Source organism: Mustela erminea, chromosome 4 (genome assembly GCF_009829155.1).
Source record: "Mustela erminea isolate mMusErm1 chromosome 4, mMusErm1.Pri, whole genome shotgun sequence".
Lineage (NCBI taxonomy): Eukaryota > Metazoa > Chordata > Mammalia > Carnivora > Mustelidae > Mustela > Mustela erminea.
In genome coordinates, this window is record NC_045617.1 from 16,197,622 (window position 1) to 16,220,097 (window position 22,476).

The 22,476-nt window shown below is 47.8% G+C and overlaps 1 protein-coding gene across 2 annotated transcripts in view; it reads right to left on the bottom strand.

The window, feature by feature from the left end:
• The window catches only part of PPP1R14C (protein phosphatase 1 regulatory inhibitor subunit 14C), an 81,735-nt gene that overhangs the window by 22,248 nt on the left and 37,011 nt on the right, over positions 1–22,476 (bottom strand). The window contains exons 2-3 of one of the 2 annotated variants that reach the window (XM_032338754.1): positions 2,557–2,640; positions 1,201–1,233 (exon numbers count right to left, since the gene is read on the bottom strand). In XM_032338754.1, coding sequence (XP_032194645.1) covers positions 1,201–1,233; positions 2,557–2,640 — 117 coding nt within the window. The remainder of the gene's footprint in view (positions 1–1,200; positions 1,234–2,556; positions 2,641–22,476) is intronic. The other variant, XM_032338755.1, reaches the window with a different exon arrangement.

Here is a 22,476-nt window from a genome sequence, read left to right on the forward strand (position 1 = left end):
AAGTGTTGATGTATAAATCTATTTGAATATAATATATAAATATAAAATATATACCTTTAGGAAGAGGGACTGAAGAATGAAACAGGCAATGTTATATTTCCTTTATAAGCGTAGTTGTATATATGGCTTTCAAAACTATGACTATATGCTACATTGATTTAAAAATATACTTAATATCTTTACAATTTTAAAATTAGAATTAAAAATCTCTACGATGCAATCAGCATAAAGGAACACTGGAGACTATAAGAATAAAGCTCAAGTAAGTAACTGGCCCAAGCCAAACAATCACAAAACACCATATTCATTTTAAATTATACAATCTTGTGGAAGTATGCTTTCCTCTCTCTTTGTAGCTACATTACTTCAAAAATCAGAAGTCCTAGTACCACTGCTCCAATGTTGTGAAAAACATTGGATGGATATTCTAATTTCTCTGATTTATCACAGGAACAAATGAAAAAGACTTCCTTTATCAATTTTTTTCATGATTGATCAAATCCCTAATTTCTCCACCATGCTTTCACTTTTTGGAGTATACCTTAAATGCTTTGGTCTAACCAAACTAATACCCACTGTTTTTTATACTAATATTTATCCACTTGATGGTAAATATGCAAACACAGCATAAAACTTCTTCCAATAAGGGCAATTCTTCTGAATGACAGACTTCACTTAACATTTCTTAAAAATGCATATCTATTTAATAAAAGAATGCATTCTCCAGTTACAGATCTAAAACTTTACTAACATTTTCTTAAAACACTAACAATTCACTAATGATTCCAAACCCTCTCATAATTACCTTTGAATTTGGCTTTTGGGGATTACTGGGTGATGGGCATTAGGGAGGGCACTTGATGTAATGGGTGTTATGCACAACTGATGGATCACTAAATTCTACCCCTGAAACTAATAATAGAGTATATGTTAATGAAATCAGATATAAATAAAGAATTTTTTTTAAAGACAAGCAACACACCCAATTCCATTAGGTTTAAATCTTCCTGAACCAGATAAGCCTGGGCATACATTTAAGGAAGTTAATACTAGTCAAGCATGCACTTGACCTACAGGTAAGAATAATTCCTTAGTATACACATAACCAAACCATGTATTGTTGTTTGGCTTTAAAAATATGCAAACTGGTTTAATAAAAACGAATTCAAACACAGCATTTAGGAAAAGCGATTTGTTTACCTCTGTTGGTTTGTAGCAGTCTACAAGAGCTTCCTAGAATAAAATACACAGAAGGTAAGTTTGATTATTTAAAAATCCATTATCATTTTAAAAGTGAAATTAAAAATCATTTTCTCTTCATGGTGTTCTACTACACATGGTAAATCCAGATTTTCTATCGACCATCTAGAAACACACTTTATCTCAGCACCCGTCAGGTCGTCTTGAAGATATCGAAAGTTGTACATTCCTACACACGAATGCTTTGCATTCTTCAGAACACACACGTGCCTTTCCTTCGGGCTACCAAATGGTTAATAGTAAACCGTATATGCTGAAGTCGAGACAGCCTGTGGGAAACGGTAATGATTAGCCCGGACATGGAAAGCCAGGGGTCTGGCTGTGATTCCTCCACAAACCACCATGTCACACCCCTCCAGGTCTCAGTGTCCTCGCCTGGAAACGAAAGAGGGTGGCCTGAGTAGCTAAAGCCCCTTTGAAGTTCTTAATTTTATAAAAAACCTTTTATAGGCCACTACACTTTCTGCAGAACCTGGTGCCTGCTTTACTGTTTCTAACTTTTATAACTAGATGCTAATGCAACCTGAGTAAATTTACCAACAAGGAATGATCACTAAGCTGAGACTGTTCACCACACGAGGGACACTAGTAATTATTAACACAAGGAACATATTAATGCATTAAAATGTGTCCTTTCGTTGCCTTTAGAGATCCCTTGCCGTTGGTGATGACCAACGACCATTAGCAGTAATTATCAGTGACCACAAAGAGCCATGACAGGGCAGAAGCTAATTGGTTTTAGAAACTCCCAAATGCAGATATTAAAATGATAGATCTGACCTCCTGTGGGAAGGGAAAGAAGTGGGAAGGAAACGGGAGACAGCTTCAACATCCGCTGTTGTACTAGGAGGTTACCAGGCAAGTGTACTCTAACAATCTTTCTTTTATTAGGTTGTAAACAATCTGCTCTAGAAACTGATTTCCTGGGTGAGAGAACCCAAAACCGGGAGAGCAGAGTCCTGGCTTGGGCGCCCCAGATCTGGCCCAGAACCTCTCCTCTCACATAACTGTGGAACATCACTTCCTGTCCTGGCAAACGGATTTCTGGAAGCAAGAACCAGCTCTTCCTCCAAGAAGATGGGGCTGCAGAAGCTCATACCCGGTAGGCGGTTTGAGAACTGACCATAGTCAAGAACTGCTTTACCATCAGAGACGCCGTGCAGGGGGAACGGATACTGGCTCGGGTCCTGGTGCTAACACCGCCCTAGGGCAGGATCAGTGCACACCGGGTTCCGGAGATGCAAGCCGATTCAAGCACTCACAACAGGCAAGTTCTAGATTTTGAAAGCGGCTTACCCGTAACTTTAAAGCTCTCTCTTCTTCGCTGTCAGCATCAAGAAGATCATCGATGTCAATTTCTACTTCTGGCATTTCTTCTTCCTGGTTCGGGGAGGCAAATGGGAAGGCATTCTATTTAGTGAGAAACTACATTGCACCAAACCAACCTAGTTGACTTATTTAAAGAAATAACTAGATCACGGATGGGGCAGGGCGGGGGGGGGGGGGGGCGGGGATCAACAATGGAAGGCGAGACCAGATGGAAGAAGAGGGAAAGGGGGGGATGGGGAAGAAGTAGGAGAAAGAGAGAAAGTGGGGAGAAAGGGGAAGCCAGAAGAAAAGGGAAGAAAAAGAGGGAGGGGGTGAGTGAAAGGAAGGAGGGGGAAGGAAGGGGCAGGGGAGAGGGAGCAAAAAAGATTTAAGAGTCACAGAACAGTAGAAAGTATTTCAAAGATGACAATTTCCTACGTTATGGCAGGAAGCTACAATTATGAGTACAGGATGGGCGTCAGAAGATTACAGAAAGAACAGTGACACCTTCCCGGTAGGGGTCACCTCCTCCCCAGCTCCTCGCCCTCGCAGGGATGGGTCTGCAGAAGCTAGAGAGAGACCTCTATGAGGGACATCTGGGCTCAGGCGCTCAGTACTGGCTGCATCACGTGGTCCTCGGGGGCAAGGCTCACTTCCTGAGTGTCTCCTTTCTAGTTAGGTGCGTTCACTAATAGTGCTCAACCATTCTCTTTTTTCTATTCCAACAAACAAGAGGACCCAAGCATTTGGAGGAAACCAAGGAATATGATATACCAGTGTGAAATCGTAAGAAATGGATGTATTGGTCTCTACCCTGGTTCCTGGCACAGAGCTCCTAAAACCCTCATCAATGGGGGTGCCAACATTTGTTCTAACATTTAGTCTCTGACTCCAGTTCCTGAAACAGAGCTCCTAAATCCCTTAGGATTTCCTGGCTGGTAGGAACATCTTGAGTTTTAATGAGGTAACTCTTGGTGGGCTCCTGGATGGGAGCTGCTCACAAGAAAGACCAAACCATGATCGGAAGTTTGGAACTTTCCACCATACCCCTCACCCATCCTTCTAGAAAGGGGGGAGGGGCTGGAAATGGAGGGAGGCACAAACGTAGCCTCTATCCAGGTGGAGGCTGCTGAGCAGATCCGCACTCCATGGTCAGGATGCTGGGAAACCCCACACTGGATGTGCGTGCTGCTTCCGTCCATCCGTGGCTACCAGCCTCCCTGGCCGCCACCATGTCCCCTCCCCCACAAGCTGGTGCTCTGTCACTCAAAGCTGCCCATGCCCCACCTCCTATTTTGTGTGTATGTGGAATCCCGTCGGAAAGGAGTCATTGAGAAAGCCACAAACAGAGGGGTGGTGGAGCTCTCAAGGGTCTACCTGACTTCCCACAGTGAAAGGACGTGTGGAGACTGAAACACCAACAGAGAAAATCACCAGTTTCTGAAGCAGCCGGTAGCCCACAAACACAGACCACAGCTAGGGAGCCACAGTGTGGACGGAGCCCACAGGGAACCTCCCCAGGCCCATGAATGCTGAACCAATGGCCATCGGAGCGGAGCCCAGCGCACACTGGCTTACGTTCTGGTAAATGTGGTTAGAGTTACATCCACAGCGCAATGTGGCTTTCAAAACTACCATATAAGGCCAAAATACCCACAGCCAGTTTCAGCTGCTTCTACTCAAGAAAAGCAAAAGAGACAAACCCACAATTTCCTATCTGACAATCCACACAGAACCCTCTTCCGTTTCTGCACTCCTCCCCCCAAAACAGTCATCTGCATTTGGCATTAGTTTTTGGTGAGGACACGAAGTCTATATTTAAGTCAAGGTTCAACGTCGGGGAGCAGGGAGCAGAATACAGAACCTGCTTGAGGAATCACGGCTAGGGGAAGCTCAACGTCTGCTATTCGTAAAGGAAATGACAAAGTCAATAAGGCTCTCCTCAGAAGAGTAAGGCAGTGGGTTTCCCTGCAAACATTACTCAGCTCTGATGCCCGGCGAAATTCGACCAAATGGGCCTTTACTTGCTAGCAAAGCAGACTCCCACCCCTGCAGGAGGCATCCGCCATACTCTCATTAAGGAACGCACTCGGCTCTCCCTCAGATACTACATTTGACCCATTTTCTCCAACCCGCGAGATCTGGGCTGTCCAATATGGCAACCACATGTGGTATTTTCATTTAAATTCACTAAATGAAATCCAATTAAAAATTCAGTTCTGCAGTCTCATTAGCCACACTTCAGTGCCCAGCGGCCACACGTGGCCCGTGGCTCCTGCGCAGATGCGGAACATTTCATTCCATTGGACAGGACTGCCCTAGAGTCCACTCACCACCTGGCCCAGATATTGGGAAGCAAAGCCTCCTTCCCTCTCAAAGGAGCTTGACAGGAGGAGAGAAAACACCCGTATCACAAGGTCAATACCATTACCAAGGCAGGGAAAACCTAGGTTTGGCTTTCCTGAAGCAGACTGTCTTCACCGACTGAGTAATTACAACAATCATTGGGCATGGACACTTTCTACCAAACGAGGATGCTTCTCATTACCACCACCCCGTCTGTCAGTGGCTGGGAGGAGTCCGAGCTCCGTCTACACCCCAGGAGGGTGGAGTACGGGTGTGCTCTGAAGATCGGTGATGGCGAAACCAAAGCCCGGGGCACAATGACATGGAGACATGGGCCATGGAAGTAAACATGGGAGAGACCTGGGGAGCAAGGAATGATCTAGTATCAAGTAGAGAATCCTATGTATATTTGGAGGCACCTGGGTGGCTCAGTGGGTGAAGCCTCTGCCTTCGCCTCAGGTCATGATCTCAGAGTCCTGGGATCGAGCCCCACATCAGGCTCTCTGCTCAACAGGGAGCCTGCTTCCTCACCTCTCTCTCTGTCTGCCTCTCTGCCTACTTGTGATCTCTGTCTGTCAAATAAATAAAATCTTTAAAAAAAAAACCCTATGCATATTTGGTATTTAAAATTTTTAATGAGGAATGCAGAAATAGTCCACATTTCATGGAAATTCTCTTTGGCGCTATTCAATGTACAGAGCAGTGTCACCAAATAAACAACTTTAGTGACAGATCACATCGTCGACGAGGGAGTAACCACAGCCACAACTTACTCTGATGTCCTCGTGTTTAGCTGTGTTTGAGGATTTCCCCACATTAAAAATAAATCAGGGGTTATGGCAACACTAAGTGAAACCATCTCCTCAGGATCCCTAGGCTAACTCAGCAGCCAATATATCCCCCTTTTAGTCAGAGGCCTTCCTGTTGGTACCACAGAACAAGCCCCTTGATCATCACCACCCATCTTCTTGTTCATCTGTTGGGAACCCACTATACGGGAGACATTGTGGGCCAGGCCCTGTGAGACTCGGCCTGCAAGGGACCGTCTGTCAGTCGAAGCTTGAAACAAAATAACATACAATGGCACCTAAAGAGAAAGACAAACCCCAAGTTCTTGAGAAATTCAAGAGAGGGAAACCTTCCTCCAAGGGCTGCCTGAGAGGGTTTCACCAAGGAGTATGTAAGCTGGCCTTGAGGACTGGCAGGATTTGGAGAGGGTTGTGGGGGAAGGAGATTGTTCACAAGAGGCAAAATGTACACAAGAGGCAAAAATACAATGCGAGTTTTAAATATGGCATGTAGGAAGGTCCTTGGCCCAGGAGTCAGACAGTTCTGTGTTGTCAATTTGAATGCCTATGGTGAGCAGAGGGGTTACAGAAATGAGCACTAAGGCAGCTGGGGGCACTATAAGGAGTAGTGAGGAGCAGGGCAAACTGGAATAAATATGCCCTGAAGAAAAACAGCAAAGAACACTCCATTCCTGCCAATTAGAGCCACCAGATTTTCTAACTTCTCAGAAGTTGAAATAAAACATTGCAATATTTTAAAAGTTGGCTAACAATCCCTTAAAATCCTGTCAAGGACAAACAAAATCCATCCCCCTGCAGGCTGCAGTTTTTCCTCATCCTGCAGAGACTGGCCCACAGAGGGCTCCGGAGCAAGGCTGGAAACTGCACAAGAAGGGGAGCCCGCTGCAGGGCCGCGGGCCAAAGGGAGGAGGAGAGGAGAAGCGGAGGCCTGCGGAGAAGCACACACTCATCCCAGAGTGAGCGAACCGGGCTTGAATGAGTTGGGCAAGAACGAAAAGATCTTAAACCAGGATTAACCGGGAGGGAAAACGGATGGCATCTGGAAGTGAGCTGGGAGGCAGGTGAGGGAGAAGGAAAGGGTAAGAGAAGATCCAGGTTTCAAGCCCCAGAGGTGTTGGGGGAAAATGCCATAATAAGGAGCACATCTGGGACCTGGAGTGCGGTTCACAACCAGCAAGCAGTTCAGAGGTAACCGATCTGCAATCCCCGCTCCCCGCCCCAAAGCTCCCAGCTCTGGAGCAGATGCCAGAGATGCAGGACCCCTGCCGTTGCCACTGCAAAGGGACACACTACAGTGCTGAGCAGCAGAGGCCCAGCCCGGAGCGCGCAGAGGCTGCGGCCTGGAGGCGGCCATCTCCGCTGGGAGCGCACAACAGGCCCCAGCATGAGGACACGCTCAGGTCGCCCACGCAGGCTCCCGAAGCTTGGCCGGCCTGTGGGAACACACACACCCTTGCACACGCACACATTCTCACATACTCTCATGCATACATACACCCTCTCCCACGTGCATTACACACACACACACACGTGTGCATTCATATGCATACACTCTCATAGGCACATGTGGACACACTCATGCACATTCTCATATATACATACACTCACAAGCACACACTCACATACACCCACACCCAGGCTCATACGCACACTCTCACGTGCACACACACTCACATCTCTCACTCTCATGTGCACAAACTCATATACACACACTCTCACATGCAGTCTCCCATGCGCACACACGCACATGCTCACACTCTCTCACATGCACACATGTATACACACTCTTACATGTGCACATGCACTCAGATGCACACAGTGCCATGCTCATACACTCATGCACACACATTCACGTGTGCACACATACTCACATACCATATACACACACACTTGCCAGAAAATTTACACCATGAACCCTGTTCAGCATGGTGTCAAGTGTGCTTGTATTTTAAAAAAATACAGCTCCGCGGCGGTGACGGGGCCAGGAGCGCAGGAGCTAAACCAGCTTGTACACGGATTCTGGTTTTCTAGCTCTGTGACCCACAGCCTAATGGCTCCCCAGAAGTGCCAGAGGCTCCCGGTTCTCAGCAAGCCTCCAGCTCCAACAGGGCTGTGAAGGGCTGCGGGACGGGAGCCTGTGACCCTGGCGGGGCGCGGATGGACACACACGGGGTGGGACACCCAGGCGGCAGGGTAGAGCACCCAGGCGGCAGGGCAGGGCTGGGCAAGGGTCCGAGCCCGCAGCCGCATTCACAGCCGCCTGCTGCGAACGCGCAGGGCAACTGGCTTAGGAAGAACATAAAGAGAAGAGAGGCGAGCGGAAGCCCAGGGATTCGGGGAGTTCCCTCTGAAAATATTTACATTTCAGGTTCTCATTTTAATGACAATCCCCAAAATTTCTGTAAGCAAGAATATGTTGTCTAAGAATCGTCTGGACGACCACCCTCTAACCTTCAACTCGACTCTGTCTACACATTGGCATCAAGCAGAATGACTGTAACCGTCCTGGGGCTAATGAGTAGAAGGCCAAAGGTTTAACACCGAATGGATGTTAAACACAGAGACCTGTTAGATTCCTACCCCCTACGAGTATGCCCACCAAGTGAAGCCAGAAGACCTCTCTCACGGGATGCACAGGGGCAGGGCAGGGCCTCCTTCCTAACTTGGAAGGAGTGACATTAGCTACCACGGCTAAATTCATGTTGTGTCCCTGAATTCCACTGGCTGGGTGCTTTCCAGTCAATTTGCAATTTTTATTTGATTTTATAACTGGAAAAACCATTAGCATCAAGAGTTACGCTTAGTTTTAAGTATCACATATTTAAATATTATATTACATGTTCAAGCAAGTCCTGGAAACTGCCAGAAATCCTTTCCACTTAAAAAGGAACCTGGCCTGCCCTACGGCACCTTGCTGTGGAATTTCAGAACATAGGGGACCAAGAGGAGACACTGGAAATGTCCAGAAAGGGAACAGGTCATGGAGGCAGGCAGAGAATCGGTGTCATCAAGCAGGGGAGCAGTAATTTCAAAATCCTCAGGGAAAACGATTTCCAAATGGGACGCCTCCATGCCCACAAACTGCCAACCGAGAAACACCACAGACATTTCAAGACACCTCAGGTTTTACATCTTAATAGATGTGCCTCCCATCTGAGGAAGAAGTGCTCCAGTGAAACAAAGAACTAGGAAAGGCATCTGTGGTTGATCTGTGGTTGGCAATGGTGCAGACTGGAGGGCACACGCCCCAATCGAGCTGGAGGAGGGTACCTGGGAGGCCAGGAAGTGAAGAACAAAGCGCGTGGGCCCTCAAACCTGGGAAGCTGAGCAGAAAGAACGGAGCTGAGTGTACTGGGCAACAGAGGCTTGGGGTCGGGCACACACCTGCCTGGGGCCAGGCATTCAGGGGGCTGGAAGAGGATGGCCTCACGTGGATCCAAAATGGGGCAACACATGAGGTCATCCCAGCTCCGATGCCCTTGGCAAGTCCTATGATCCCACATTACCAGCCTTTCCCTAATACCCACTTATTTTAAAATTTAAATAAGCTTCAAGGGTTGAAGCTGGCTTCAAGCCAAAAACAGTAACCACCAAACTCTTCCTTTAAAAAAAAAAAAATGAAAGAGCCTAACGAAACTTGATCCTGTGGCGAAGGGACTGTTAAGGTAACATCCACGAAGGATGCTCTTCTTGCCATCCAGAAGAGCAAGTCTGTGTCTCCCTTTATCCCAGACACCTCCCAGCTGAAGTTCACCTCCAGAGCACGGAGAGCACCCCTCCATTGTCACCACCCACATCCACCTAGTACCCCACACAGAGAGCCACCCCTGTCCTCTTGCAAAGAAAACATGATGTGATACAGGTGAGCAACACTGACGTGATTTGATAAACACCATAAACTGTTCTAATATGTTGATAACTCACGTGCTTGATTTGGTACTTCCCACCATTATCATTGAACAAATGACCTGTCACACAGCCTCAAGTCACAGCAGCCCAGGGGAGAGCTGCCGCCTTAACATTCAACAACAGAAAATGAATGCCGACTCACAGAAAGATTCGCGTTACTGGTCTTGTGAGATTATTCTAGGAAAAGGCATACCTACAGCAAACGCTAAGAGCACCAGGAAGACCCACGCAACATCTACTGGTGGCATACCTACCACCGCCGAGCACTTTCTAGACGCCAGAGAGAAAGAACAGACAACCGACAAAAACACCCGTTCTTGTGGAGATCAAACCTTGGAAGGGGAAGACACACAATAAACACGTAAGCACCACAGACAGCACAGCAGACAGCGGTAAATACTTTGGAGGAAAAATAGGCAGAGGGGAGGGACAGGGAGCAGCAAGACTAGAATTTTACCCCTGGTGAGAGAAATATCCAAATAAAAGACCTCGGAGAGAGAGAGGGAAGCGGGTTGGATGTCCAGAGGGAGACATCGAGGGGGACTAGCAAGTGCTCAGGTGTATCTGAGAGCTGCCAGGAGTCAGGCGTCACTAGCGTGGGCTTGGGGTGGCGCCCCTGTGAGGACTGACTTGTCCCACCCATGAGAGAAAAGCCACTCTGAGTTGGAGCAGAGTGGTCGTGCGATCTGAGTCACCTTTTAGAAAGGATCACGCCGGGCTCTGCGAGCTATGGGCGTGAGCAGAGTCCCCGTTAGAGGCGGCAGAAATCACCTGGTAAGAGACGATGTTGCCCTAGACAGGCGACAGAAGTGCAGTACGTAATTCTCCTCCTACTTGGTTCGCTGGAAGTCAGGGGGTGCCGCTGAGATGCTAAGGAAAGGAGCTGCTGTGCGGGAAAGCAGCAGGACGGCGCCGAGCCGAGCTACGGAGGTGCTTTCCTGGATGCGAACCCCGTTCCATGGCCCCCACGTCAATTGTTCCTCTGCTGACGGGCTACAGGGGCAGGCCTCTGCCACCCCCAATCTCTGCCACTCCCCAAACCTGCACAAACTCAAGGATCAGTAGTAACACGACCTCAGACGTGGCTAAGGTTTCCGAGCCCATCTGATCAGCGGATCCCTCTTTTAAAAAATTTAATGTAAATGTCTCTTCTGGCGCATCTTTCACTCCTTACAACTGAAAACTGCATGTAAAAACCTAACACATCACCAACTTCCTCAAAACCACAAGGATTAAACGGGCAGGGGCAGAGACAAATGTAAGCAAAAATCCCCAGAAGCAGAGCTTTCAGGAAACAGTAACACTTTGCGTTTCTGCGTTCTGCGTATGAACGCTCAACATGCACAGCGGGTCATGAACAATGCCAGAGTGACCAGAAAAAAAATCAGAGGTTGTGTTCCTAAGCAGGTATTTGACATAAGGGAGAGCTAAGGCAGTTCGCAGAGACGGCAAGGACGGCCTTCTCAGCCAAGGCAGAATGGATGTCCCGAAGGTTCTGGCTGCACTGGACGGCCACCGCCCCCTGTGCTGACTCACAGCAGGGGGAAGCCTTTAGGTCCCCAGCCCCCGAGAGCAGCACCTGCATCACCAGGAGCACCATGTGCAAGCTCCCAGACCAGCGCGGAGAGGGTGGTGGACACACACGCTCAGAAGCACGTCAAGCAGAGGGCAGGAGGGATCAGGTGGGTCAAGAACATGGACAAGACAGTGGGGCCATGAGCTCAAGTTGCTGTGGGGCCGCAGGCAACAGCTAAGGACATGGGGAGAGAATACAGGGCTGTCCCAGAAGAGAGGGCTGCTGTCACCCACGGGGAACAAGAGGCAATGGGTGTGCAGCCTGTTCCTAAGAAGTCACAATGGGCTATGACCTGCTTCTCCTCCCTTTAGACATATGGCCGAGACGGTCTTTGGATGGATGATGATTCATTCCTACGCTTAAGGGCCCAGCAGAACTCTTCAGGCTGGAAACACTCAGACTCAGGGTGTCACAAAGGCAAACATCTGTTCCAGCTCAGTTCTTAGAAAGCAGTCCTCCCGCACTTTCAAACCGGTCACCGCACTGTTCGTGACTCAGTCGTTCCAAGGGGAAACCGCGTGACCAGGGTGTTGGGATTACGGGAACACAGAATACTGAATGCGGACATTTTCCCATCTCCTATCTTGGGAAAGCTGCTACATCTGCTATGGCTACATGTGTTCGGGGTTGACAGGTACACAGAAGAGTAAGACTGAGAAGGAGTCGTAGAGCCGCTATTTGGAAGAGACGCCAGACACCGAAAAGAAACTGTGATTCCCCTCTGGAGACTTCCAGGTACAGACCGGCAGGCACGGCGCACTTGCAGTGTGGCAGACTGTGGGTAATATGAGCTCTCAGGTCACAAAAGAGACACGGAGGAACCTTATATACCTATCGCTAAGAGAAAGAAGCCAACAGGGAAAGGCTCCATGCCAGAGGATTCCAACCATATGACGTTCTGGAAAAAGGCAAAACTATGGAGGCAGTGGAAAGATCAGCGGTTGCCAAAGGCTTGAGGGGAAAGGAGGGATGAACGGGTGGGGCACAGGACAGTTAAGGGCAGTGAGAGTGTATGACATTGTCGTGGTGGATCAATGTCCTTAGGGTCAAGCCCATAGAAGGGACAACACAAAGAGTGAGCCTCAATGAACACTCTGGAGAGTGGCTGAGAAAACTGTATCAAAATCCTTTTTAAGTGCAAGGCAGGCAGGCAGAGACAAGGGGTTCCCCCGGCCCCGCCCTAAGGGGAAACCATCTTTACTAGGATTTACACCGCCCTGGAAGGAGCCCTCCACCCTTTCCCATATTATAGATCGGTGACAAAACCCTGACTGGATGACAGGTGCGGGGGCTGGTAATCAGAAGGAAACAGCCCACCAACAAGCCCATAAAAACCCCTGGACTTAGAAACTCTGGTGGCAACCCCCTTGGGCCCCCTCCCTCCTTGGGAGCTCTGTACTCTCACTTTGCTATCACTCAATAAACCCTTGCTTTGCTGCCCACCAAAAAAAAAAAAAAAAAAAGTATCAATACTGGCTCATCTGTTGTAATAAATACACCAGACTAATACTAGATTTAGCAACAGCAGAAGCAGGAGGAGGGGAGAAGATGCCGCGGGAGTGTATGGGGGTACTTTCCGGAAGCTCAGTACCTTCTAGGGTACAGGTGAGAGCTCAGGACCACCCACTGGGACGTTCTGCCTGAGGAAGAGAACTTGCCGGAAGTTCCTTCCATTACCTCCCTCACACGGCCGGGGAGGGGAGGGTCTAGAGGAGCTCTTGCTCCAGGGACCACAGTGGGGTCAGAGGGCGGGTCCCTGGGCACACTGGGCACATCCAACATTGGTCAAAGTCTAGACTCAGAAAGAAAGGCCAGCCAAAGAAAGTGACTCACCAGCACTTCTGTGTGAAAGGAACAGACCGAATGGAGCGCTGCTTCACAAATGGCCACGATCATTTCCACGTAATAAGTGCTACTCTGCCTCAGCGAGGTCACCATTCCAGGAAGCGTGGCCCCGGACCCCGCCTGCCCCTCCATTCCCCTCATCTAATCCGTCGCCAAGTCTATCTGTTCTCTGGCTTAAATGGCTCCTGAACCTGCACTTTCACCTCCTGCACTACCCCACACCTATACTAAATCATCTCTTGCCTGAATTATTGTCCGTTTCTCCCAATGGCTGCCACACATCCAGTCTCATCCCTCTATCGGTCCAGCCTCCACTCTGTACCAGGGTAGCAACTTTAAGAACACGAATCTGGCACTGCCCTGCCGAAGACCTTTCGGTGGCTTCCCATCAGTCTTAAAAACCCATAGAAGTCTTAAAATCAAAATTCCTGGCACTGCTTACGTGGCGTGCTGGGTGCCTGCCTCTTACCCCCCACCCTGCCCTGTCCTGATCCCTCAACATGCTCCCCGCTGAGGCCTCCACAGGGCCTTTGCACATGCACGTGTGATATGCTCGTCTCAATAGCTGAAGTCAGCAGTCACTTCCTAAGAGGGAACGTCCTTGGTCTCGCTTGTGCCAAGGTCAACCCCCCCACCCCTGAAACTGTATTCCTAAGACCACACACTTCTTTGTTGCAGGTACCACACAGGTCAAGTTTTACACTTGTTGGTGTCCCTCCCTAAACTGTAAGTCCCCAGCGCAGTGCCTTGCATGGAGTCCGGCACACGGGAAGCCCTTGCTAATCATTTCTTGAATTAAAGTCTGAACAATTCACTGAGTTAGGTCTTATCCTTGCTGCGGTTTCTGGAAATGTTTGAGTATCTTGACTCATGGGCTGAGGGCTTAGTTTCAAACTCAGACAAGCTGACCCCAATCTGCATGGCTTTATGCCAATATGTGTGTTCTCCACCTTTCAGAATGCAGCGTGCTGAGCAAAAGATTTGTCCCTGCTGATTTCAGTGACTGTGGGCGCAGCAGGAGAATGGCAGAGCCCTTTCCAGAGTGCTGGACGGCAGCCAGAGGGCCCTCCAGGGATTGCTTCACTATCATGGCTTCTGGACGCTCCAACACATCAGAAATAGCCCAGGCACTCACCAATCTGGAACCCGGGAGGTGATTCCAAGTTTCCATGATAGCTGGAAGACCTGAGCCTCATGTGTTACAAACATGGTGGAGATGGTCAGTGTAAGCACTGTTTTTTCCTGGGGCTGTCACAGAAAAGCCCACGTCCACACCGGAGGATATGATCCATTGGGACAGACAGTTGGGATGTGGGCAAGGGACCAGTGTCTGTACTAGTCTACATTACCTACTGGTCAGCAGTGCGAATGGGAACTGGACAGAGCTACCCTAGGGTGCCAAGTGAAACCTAAGTCTTGGACAGAGAAAGATTCAAGATTATAAGGGAGCGGGGAAAAGGCCAGTTGTTCCACAGAAGCAAGTAATTAGGAAGCTACTTGGGAAGTGGCTGTGATATATTGCCAGTCTCCTGGGGCTAAAATAGAGTTTATTTAAGATCTGGTGCTTTGGAAGTTTAACCGATTTTTAATTGTAGGTCTAGTAATTTATTTTGTGACTGCTCTTCTACAAAAGTACTCAATTTTTTAAATGTCAACAGGTTTCAGCCATGCCACTGAATAGTTAGAGTGTACTTGAAGAGCACGGCAAAAGGGTCCCCACGGGACTCGATGGCGCAGTACACAAGAAATCAAAGGTGTGGAAAATTCCGGGTGTGTGATCAAAGCAGCGGGAATGAGTCAGAGTTCCTTCTTGGATTGTTGACTCCCCACTTGAAAAGCCTACTTCCAGAGCACTCTGCGTCGAGAAGCAGGAAGCGCTCCTTCTCAAGTCCTGACCTGCAGAACACCTGCCTCAGAAGCCCCATGTGAAATCGCAGACCCCTGGGCACTGCCCCCCACCCAAGAGCCACTGCACCACAGCCTCTACACAGGTAACGGGAGCCACAGAGGATTCACAATCCAATTAGTTTGCTTCAGAAGGGGTTGAGTGTCTTTGCAGAAAGGGAAGACATTCCATGCCAGAGAAGGGCAACAAAAAGGAAGAGCCACTCCTCACATAGGGTGTCCACTCCCCGTCTAGAACCTTCGTTCTACCGTGATGGGCTGGGTGCTGAGGATTCTACCACCGAGACATGAGACCCCCACCTGACATTTGGGGAGCAAGACAAAGGCAAATGGAATGGCAGCTACACAGAAGAACACTGTGGCACGTGGTTTGGCTGTGAAACACAAGCAAGAAGTGGCTGTTCCGTCCTACTCAATCAGGGGCCACACAAAGACCGATACCCGCTCAAGGCCACTGTTGCTCAGCCGCTTCTCCTTTCTGCTTCTCCTAGACCCTCCGTGAACAGATGGCACTGCTGGGCTCACCTGAGTGTCCCTCAGCGCCTGCCAGGGGCTCCATTTTGAAAGTGAGTCAAAAAACCCATCCTCCACAGCGTTTGTCATTGTACAGGTCTTCAACACAGGATGAGGCGAGATCAGGGGGAATGCCAAAATAAAAACAAAGCTCTGGCAAGGGAACTGAGCCCTCTACACACCTCTCACCACGGAGCAGCCCTCCTGTCCCTGTGGAGGGAGGTCTTCTGATATCGGGTAGCCAGGCCACACACAAAACCCTGAAGCCAGTCCTCCTCCTCACAGCCTGTGGTGACAGGGGGACAGATGTCATAACCAGATTGTTTCCACCCTGGAAAGCAATGCTTCAACTGCTTGTATACCCACCACCAGCTATCCCATAACAGTCTGGAAATCAGCAATTTGCCAATCCTATAAATCAACCCTTTAACTCTGGGGCCACCCACACCCATCTCCCTAATCCTACAGATCCCGGGCAAGCAGCAAACATTCAATTCAGTTCAAACTCAGTGCCTTCCCCACATGCGCCCAGAGCCCCCCGGAGCCAGAGATCCACTGGTGTGGACCTTCTGGGAGTGGCTGTTGATGAAGGGGGTACACAGCATCACTTCCTAGACAAACACCAGCAACTAGAAGATCAGCCTTCACCCACAGTGGATATGTGGCAGGTTTTCCTTGAACTCAACAGGCCAGAGCTGAGCCTCTTACACTGGGCTCTTCTGACTTTTTCCTCCCCCAGAAAATACTCCCCCCAACCTCCATCTTGAAGAATGCAAGTTCAGGAGATAATCCTTAGGAACACTGGGTTGAGATTTAAGTGCCCCCCACCTTAAGGTTATGGGTCTGGGAACCAAAAGGGGGAAGCCAGGGCAGAAGTCTGAGCTTCAGTCGGTGGCAGGTGGGAGGTCACGTGTATGAGAAGGGATGGGGGGAGAAAGAGCGAGCGCCCGGACCTTTCTTATATCTAGAAACTCTCACCTGTCTTCCAAAATGCTGTCAGCCCTGATTATGAACAAGTTTCACCTTCGATTCCAGGCAAGTCGCACAAAACACAATTCCAGTCTTTCCAAAAAGGCCAATTCTGTTATTCTGATTCATCGCAAAGTAAGCTTCAACGAAGACAGCAAGTTGTTACCTCATATGCATCTGTCACTTTTGCTACTGGAACAGACACTCATTTTAGCACACAAGTAATGGCAAATGCACAGAAAGAAAGGGATGCCATGCTTTATTTTTAATTTCCACAAATGGACTGATCTCCATGTCAAAGGAAAAAAGCGGTGACAGATAACAAAGGTGCAAATGCCTTACTCCGATCTATGTTTTTATTCCCAGAAAGAGGGGTGACATGGTCAAAGCTTTCCCCAAATCCTTATTTAGTTTCTTCCGGGCGGGGAATAATTTGGATTGAAGATGACATCTTCTAAACAACCTTACAAATTAAAACAAAACAAAACAAAAACCCCAAAATCAAAAGTTCTCTGGAACAGAAATTAATTAGATTTAAGAATCTGATGCCCTGCAGTCTGCTAACTTCTGACATCAATGAGAGAGGAGACAGAAGGCCTCACACCTAGTGGGCACTCCATAATTGTCTGTTGAGTGTCCAATCACATGATTTATCCCAAGTCCCAAATGCTCTTTGCACTTGCAAGCTAATTCAGTTGTCATAAAGGCAAGCAAGGTAGAAGATTTATGATTACCCGGTTACCCCAAATGACCACAAATCCTTGCCAACCTCTAGGCTGTTCCAAGCAGCCCAGCTAGTAGTTCGGCAGGCATAATGATGGTATATTATGAAGATTCCCTTTGGAAGGCCTTGGAGATGCTCTTATTTAGAAAGTGAAGGTCTACCAGGACTACGGTTCTTAGTCGGCCTCTGTAACACAGACCAGGAGAATCCCATCTCTCCACTCACGGAGATGGGTTCTTCAGCCCAGAAAGGGACCAGCCTGAAGGATCTTGGGCCCTCCATCCTCGATACCCAGTGCACATCAGAAGATGGGGTGAAAGTCATTCGGGCTGACCCACTGCCCATGACCCAATCTGGGTCTGGATCTCCTGTCCTCTTAGGACCTGGATCTCCTGTCCTCTGGCCTCCCACAGCTCTGTAGTCATGGGCACATTACATTCCATCATGATCCCTAGCACATTAAAACCCTAAAACCCATCAAGATGTATATATCTGTTGTCTCCACCACCACAGTAAGAGGTCCTTGAGGGTAGGGACTATGTCTTATTTTGTAACACTCACACCTATCCGGCCCATGTACCTGCATGGTGAATTTTTTATCAAGTGAATAAATGGAAGCTCTCACCAAAATAAAATAGTTAGGCCTAGAACTACCTTTAGACACATTTTCTAGGATACTGACGTTAAGAATAAAAGGAAATCGTGTAACGCCATGAATACTTAATTTCTTCTTGAAATTGACCCAGAACTGGAGATAAAATGGTCGTGCAGGTTTATGTAAGAAAAGGGCTATAAATAGAAACTTCTCTAGCTGTGTTAGTAAAGAAAATGTGAGGGAAAGTAGAAATATATTCTTTTTATAACTCTTGCCTTCATTGATTGAGAGACAATGAGACAGCCTCTTGGATCAATTACTGTATTTATGAACTGGCTCCATCTCACCCAGAAATTTCTTGTCAATAACTACATTCAATGTGCATGAGCACTTCAGTGAGCAGATTTCCCCCTTGACTCATTGAGATGCTAAAGAACAGTAAATATCTAGTACCAAGCAATTTTTTGATTATTTTTTTTTACCCAAGTGTAGTTGATGTACAATATCATATTAGTTTCCAGCATAGAACACAGTGACTCAACATGTATATTCATTACAAAGTGATCTCCATGGTAAATGTTGCTATCATCCCTCACCATACAAAGTTATTACATATTACTAACTATATTCCTATATGCTCTACATTGTATCCCTGTACCTTATTTATTTATTTTATAACTGCAAGTTTGTAGCTTCTGCTCCCCTTCTCTTATTTCCTTCATCTGCTCCCTCCCCATCCCCACCTTGTTCTGGCAACTACTGGATTGTTTTCTGTATCTATGAGTCTCTTTTGTTTTATTGTTCATTTGTCTTGTTTTTTTTAGATTCCACATACAAGGGAAACCTCAGGGTATTCTCTTTCTCTGATTTATTTCACTTGGAAAAATACCCTCTGGGTCCATGGCGAATGGCAAGATTTCATTCCTTTTTGTGGCCAAGTAATATTCCATTGTATATAAATACATCTTCTTTATCCATTCATCTTATCAATGGACATGGACTGCTTCCATAACTTGGCTATTGTCATAAGGCTGAGGGCTAATCCCTGAGGCCTCCAGTAGGTAAAATTAGAAGTGGAGAACCAGCAAAGTGACTGGAGAGCATTTGGTGCTTGGGAAGCCAGAAGAGGAACATGCCTTAAGGAGGAGGGAATGAGATCACCTGTGCCAAGCTATGAAAGTGAGACAAGGACCAAGACTGGACCATTGGGTTGAGCAACAGGGAAGTCGCGATTACTCAACAAAGCAGCTTTGGAACACGGCTGAGGCAGAATCCCAGAGTCAGTTCCAGACACAGTAGGAGACTGGGACTGGGTTTGGTATTCAAGAAAGCAGCCATCCTACCCACCATCTCCAGTTTCAAATACCTGTGGTCAAAGTTGGTCTGGAAGCAGATGACCCTCCTTCTGACCAAGCAGCAAAAGTTCAAGAGCAGCCTAGCACTATATCACAAAGCTTAGGTCACTCCCCTCATCTCATCACACAGGCTCACACCATTACACTATCACACCACACAAGAAGCAGGCTGAGTGCAGTGCAGTAAGGTATCATGAGAGAGAGAGACCATGCTCGCAAACTTTTATTTCAATATGCTGCTGTAACCATTCTATTTCATTACTAGTTATTGTTGCTAACCTGTTACTGTGTCTAACTTATTAATTAAACTTTATCACGGGTAGGAACACAGAAGGGAAAAACACAGTATATGCAGGTTTTGGAGTTAGGTCCAACTGGAGGCATCCATGAGCAGTCTTGGCTGGTATCCCCTGCAAAAGTGGGGAGCCGCTGCACAGAAAACTTTCTCAAGTTGTTTTGAAGAGAAGGACAAGGTTGTTAGCTAACAGGAGGAAGTGGGGTCAAGAAAGGATTCTAGACTTTTTTTTAGGGATGAAGAAATAATAGCATGTTTATACTCCGCGGGGAACGAATGAAGCAGGAAAGTGAGGAAAAGTTACCAGAACAATATCCCTGAGTAGACCAGAAGGGTGGAGTCCCCTGCAGAAGGGAGGGTCCTTCTTGGGCTGGAGACAGCTCATCCGCCGCACTAGGAAGTGAGCAATGTGTGTGGGCACACGAGCCCGTGGGGCCCTGGGAGGGCCCTCCAACTGTCCCCGTTTTCTCTATGGGAAACCAGAAGGCTGAGGCGGGGCCTGCGGAACGTAGCTGCCTCTGGCATCTCAGGGAACAGGAGAGCAGCCAGCCTGGGCTAGCTGGTGCACGCAGGGCCTGTCTCCAGTTCATCGTCGTGAATTTACAGTGTGTCCAGGCAGAGTGGTAAGAGTGAGGAGAGAGCCCCAAGCCAGAATCTCTACACAACAAAGTCTGGCTGCCTCCCTTTTGTCCTCCAAGATGAAGTCCCAGCAACACTGGGTACCATAGGTAATGGGTCCTTTTCCATGGGCCTCAGGCACCTCCTTGCACATTGCTGTCCCCTCATGAAATATTTGCTCTCAATAAATGCATATCCAACGTCACTTTTGCCTTCAAGTGGGAATAGTTACTTCCAGAACACCGACTTGGGGCCAGGCAGACCAGGGGCTTGGTCCCAGCCCCGCCCATCACTCGCCATGTGACCTAAACCTCTCTGCGCCTCTACTTCCTCATCCAAAAAACGGGACTGAGTAAGAATAGTCCTCACTGGGCTGCCCAAAGGATTAAGTAATATGTCCTGTGCCTCACACTGTGTCTGCCTTATTCTGTGTGCTTTACCAGCGAGAGCTACGATCAGTCTGAGGAAGTCAAGAGCAGACCCAGGCCAGAGAAAGATGGGTCCTGATCCAAATTCCTTATCACATCTGAGCAATGCCTTTGCTGGCAGAGCTCAAAATGTAAGTTTTATTAGTGGTTGTTCAGGGTTCCTGGCCTCTGTCCAGATGACTGCTTAGTACCACCTGTCTACACCCGCTAAGATTCAGTAAATCAGTCCCAGAGCAGAGACTATTATGACTATTATTGATTAATAATAAAAAGACAAAGTTTCAAGCCATAAATCAGCTACGAATGAGTGACTTAGAGTCAATGTGTATATTTTCTTTAAGAAACTTGTGTAAAAGCCAAATTATCACAAAGCATGGTCCTAGGTCTGGTCAAGAAGTACCAAGTGGGGTATTATTTTTTCAAAATAATAATAGTTCCTATTTGTAGTACCACTGTGCTGGGCACCATGCCAATAACTTCTACCATCAAGAATTTAATTACGGCTCATCTCGACCCTCGCAGCAGGTGCTATTATTACAATGAGGACATGGAGACTTGGAGAGGTGACAGGATTTGTCCTGGGTCAGGCAGCTTGATCTACAGGTGGTTTGAACCAAAACCATCTTTCTTCCCTCTAATGTGCAAGTGGAATGGGAAACTAAGGTCCAGTTAGGAGCCTTGCTGAACAGGCACCCTCTTGGCCTTCCCCTTCCTATAGCTTCCGGGACCTCTTCTTGTCTGGGAGGGGAGTGGACGACAACCCAGACCAGACTGGTGTGATCCAGTTCAACCCCACTAGAGAGGTGGTAGCTGAAAGAGTCAGTAGAGAACCAGCCAGAATTACAGTTCCAAGCTACGCTTGTTGATGTTAAGGTGTCTATGGCTTTCAAACTCTATCCAGAATTGTGTGGGGACAAGGAAACATTCGAAATTGGTCTGAAGGAAAGTTTTAAAGGTTCCAAATGAGAGTAACCTAGAATGTGAAGTCAGAAAATGTTCCCACTGCAAGAGAAGTTAAAACACGGAGAGATGGAGAGGAAAAGGGAGTTGGGGGAAAATGGAGGAGGAGAAAACCATGAGAGACTATGGACCTGAGAAAAAATCTGAGGGTTTTTTTTGTTTTGTTTTGTTTTTTTATTTGACAGACAGAGATCACAAGGAGGCAGAGAGGCAGGCAGAGAGGAGAAGTGGGTTCCCCGCTGAGCAGAGAGCCTGATGTGGGGCTCGATCCCAGGACCCTGGGATCATGACCTGAGCCGAAGGCAGAGGCTTTAACCCACTGAGCCACCCAGGCGCCCAGAATCTGAGGGTTTTGGAGGGGAGGTGAGAGGGAGGTTGGAGGGCACATATTGCATAAAGCACTGGGTATGGTGCATAAACAATGAATTCTGGAACCCTGAAAAGAAATTTAAAAAATAAAAAATTTTTAAAAAAGAGAAGTTAAAACAATCGATATCAACATGATGAACTTAGCCGTCGCCAGAAATCCCTGTCATACAAGATGGTGTGGTAATATATTACAGATGAGACTTGGGTATTTTTCTAGCCCTCCACGAGGAGGCTAGAACTGTTGCTAGATTTAATCAGGGACACCCAGGTGTCTTCCTTATCCAATCAAGAGACCAGAGTCCCCCTCAAATCCAATAACTGTGACCATGAAAAATGGCATGAGGATGTCAATTAAGTCATCAAAGAACACTGCAAATCTTCTCTATCGCATTAGGTCCTCTGTCTGAGTGGGTGCTATGTCAACAAAAAGAAATATAGGAGGATGGGGAGTGAGCGCAAAACACTGGAAACTTGTCGCTCTGCACCTGGCACTTTTGGGGAGAAGGGATTGCACAGACCCTCAAGGGTTGATTTCAGTTATATCTAGAAAAATGAGCGCAAAGGAGTGGGAATTTCGTGTGCGAACAAAGTATTGAGCAAAGGGAAGGCGGCTCCCTTTGTTCTGTTCATCACCAGCCAAGCTTCTGATTTCCATTCCCGTCTCCCAGGTGCACTGCCCACCTGGACAGCGT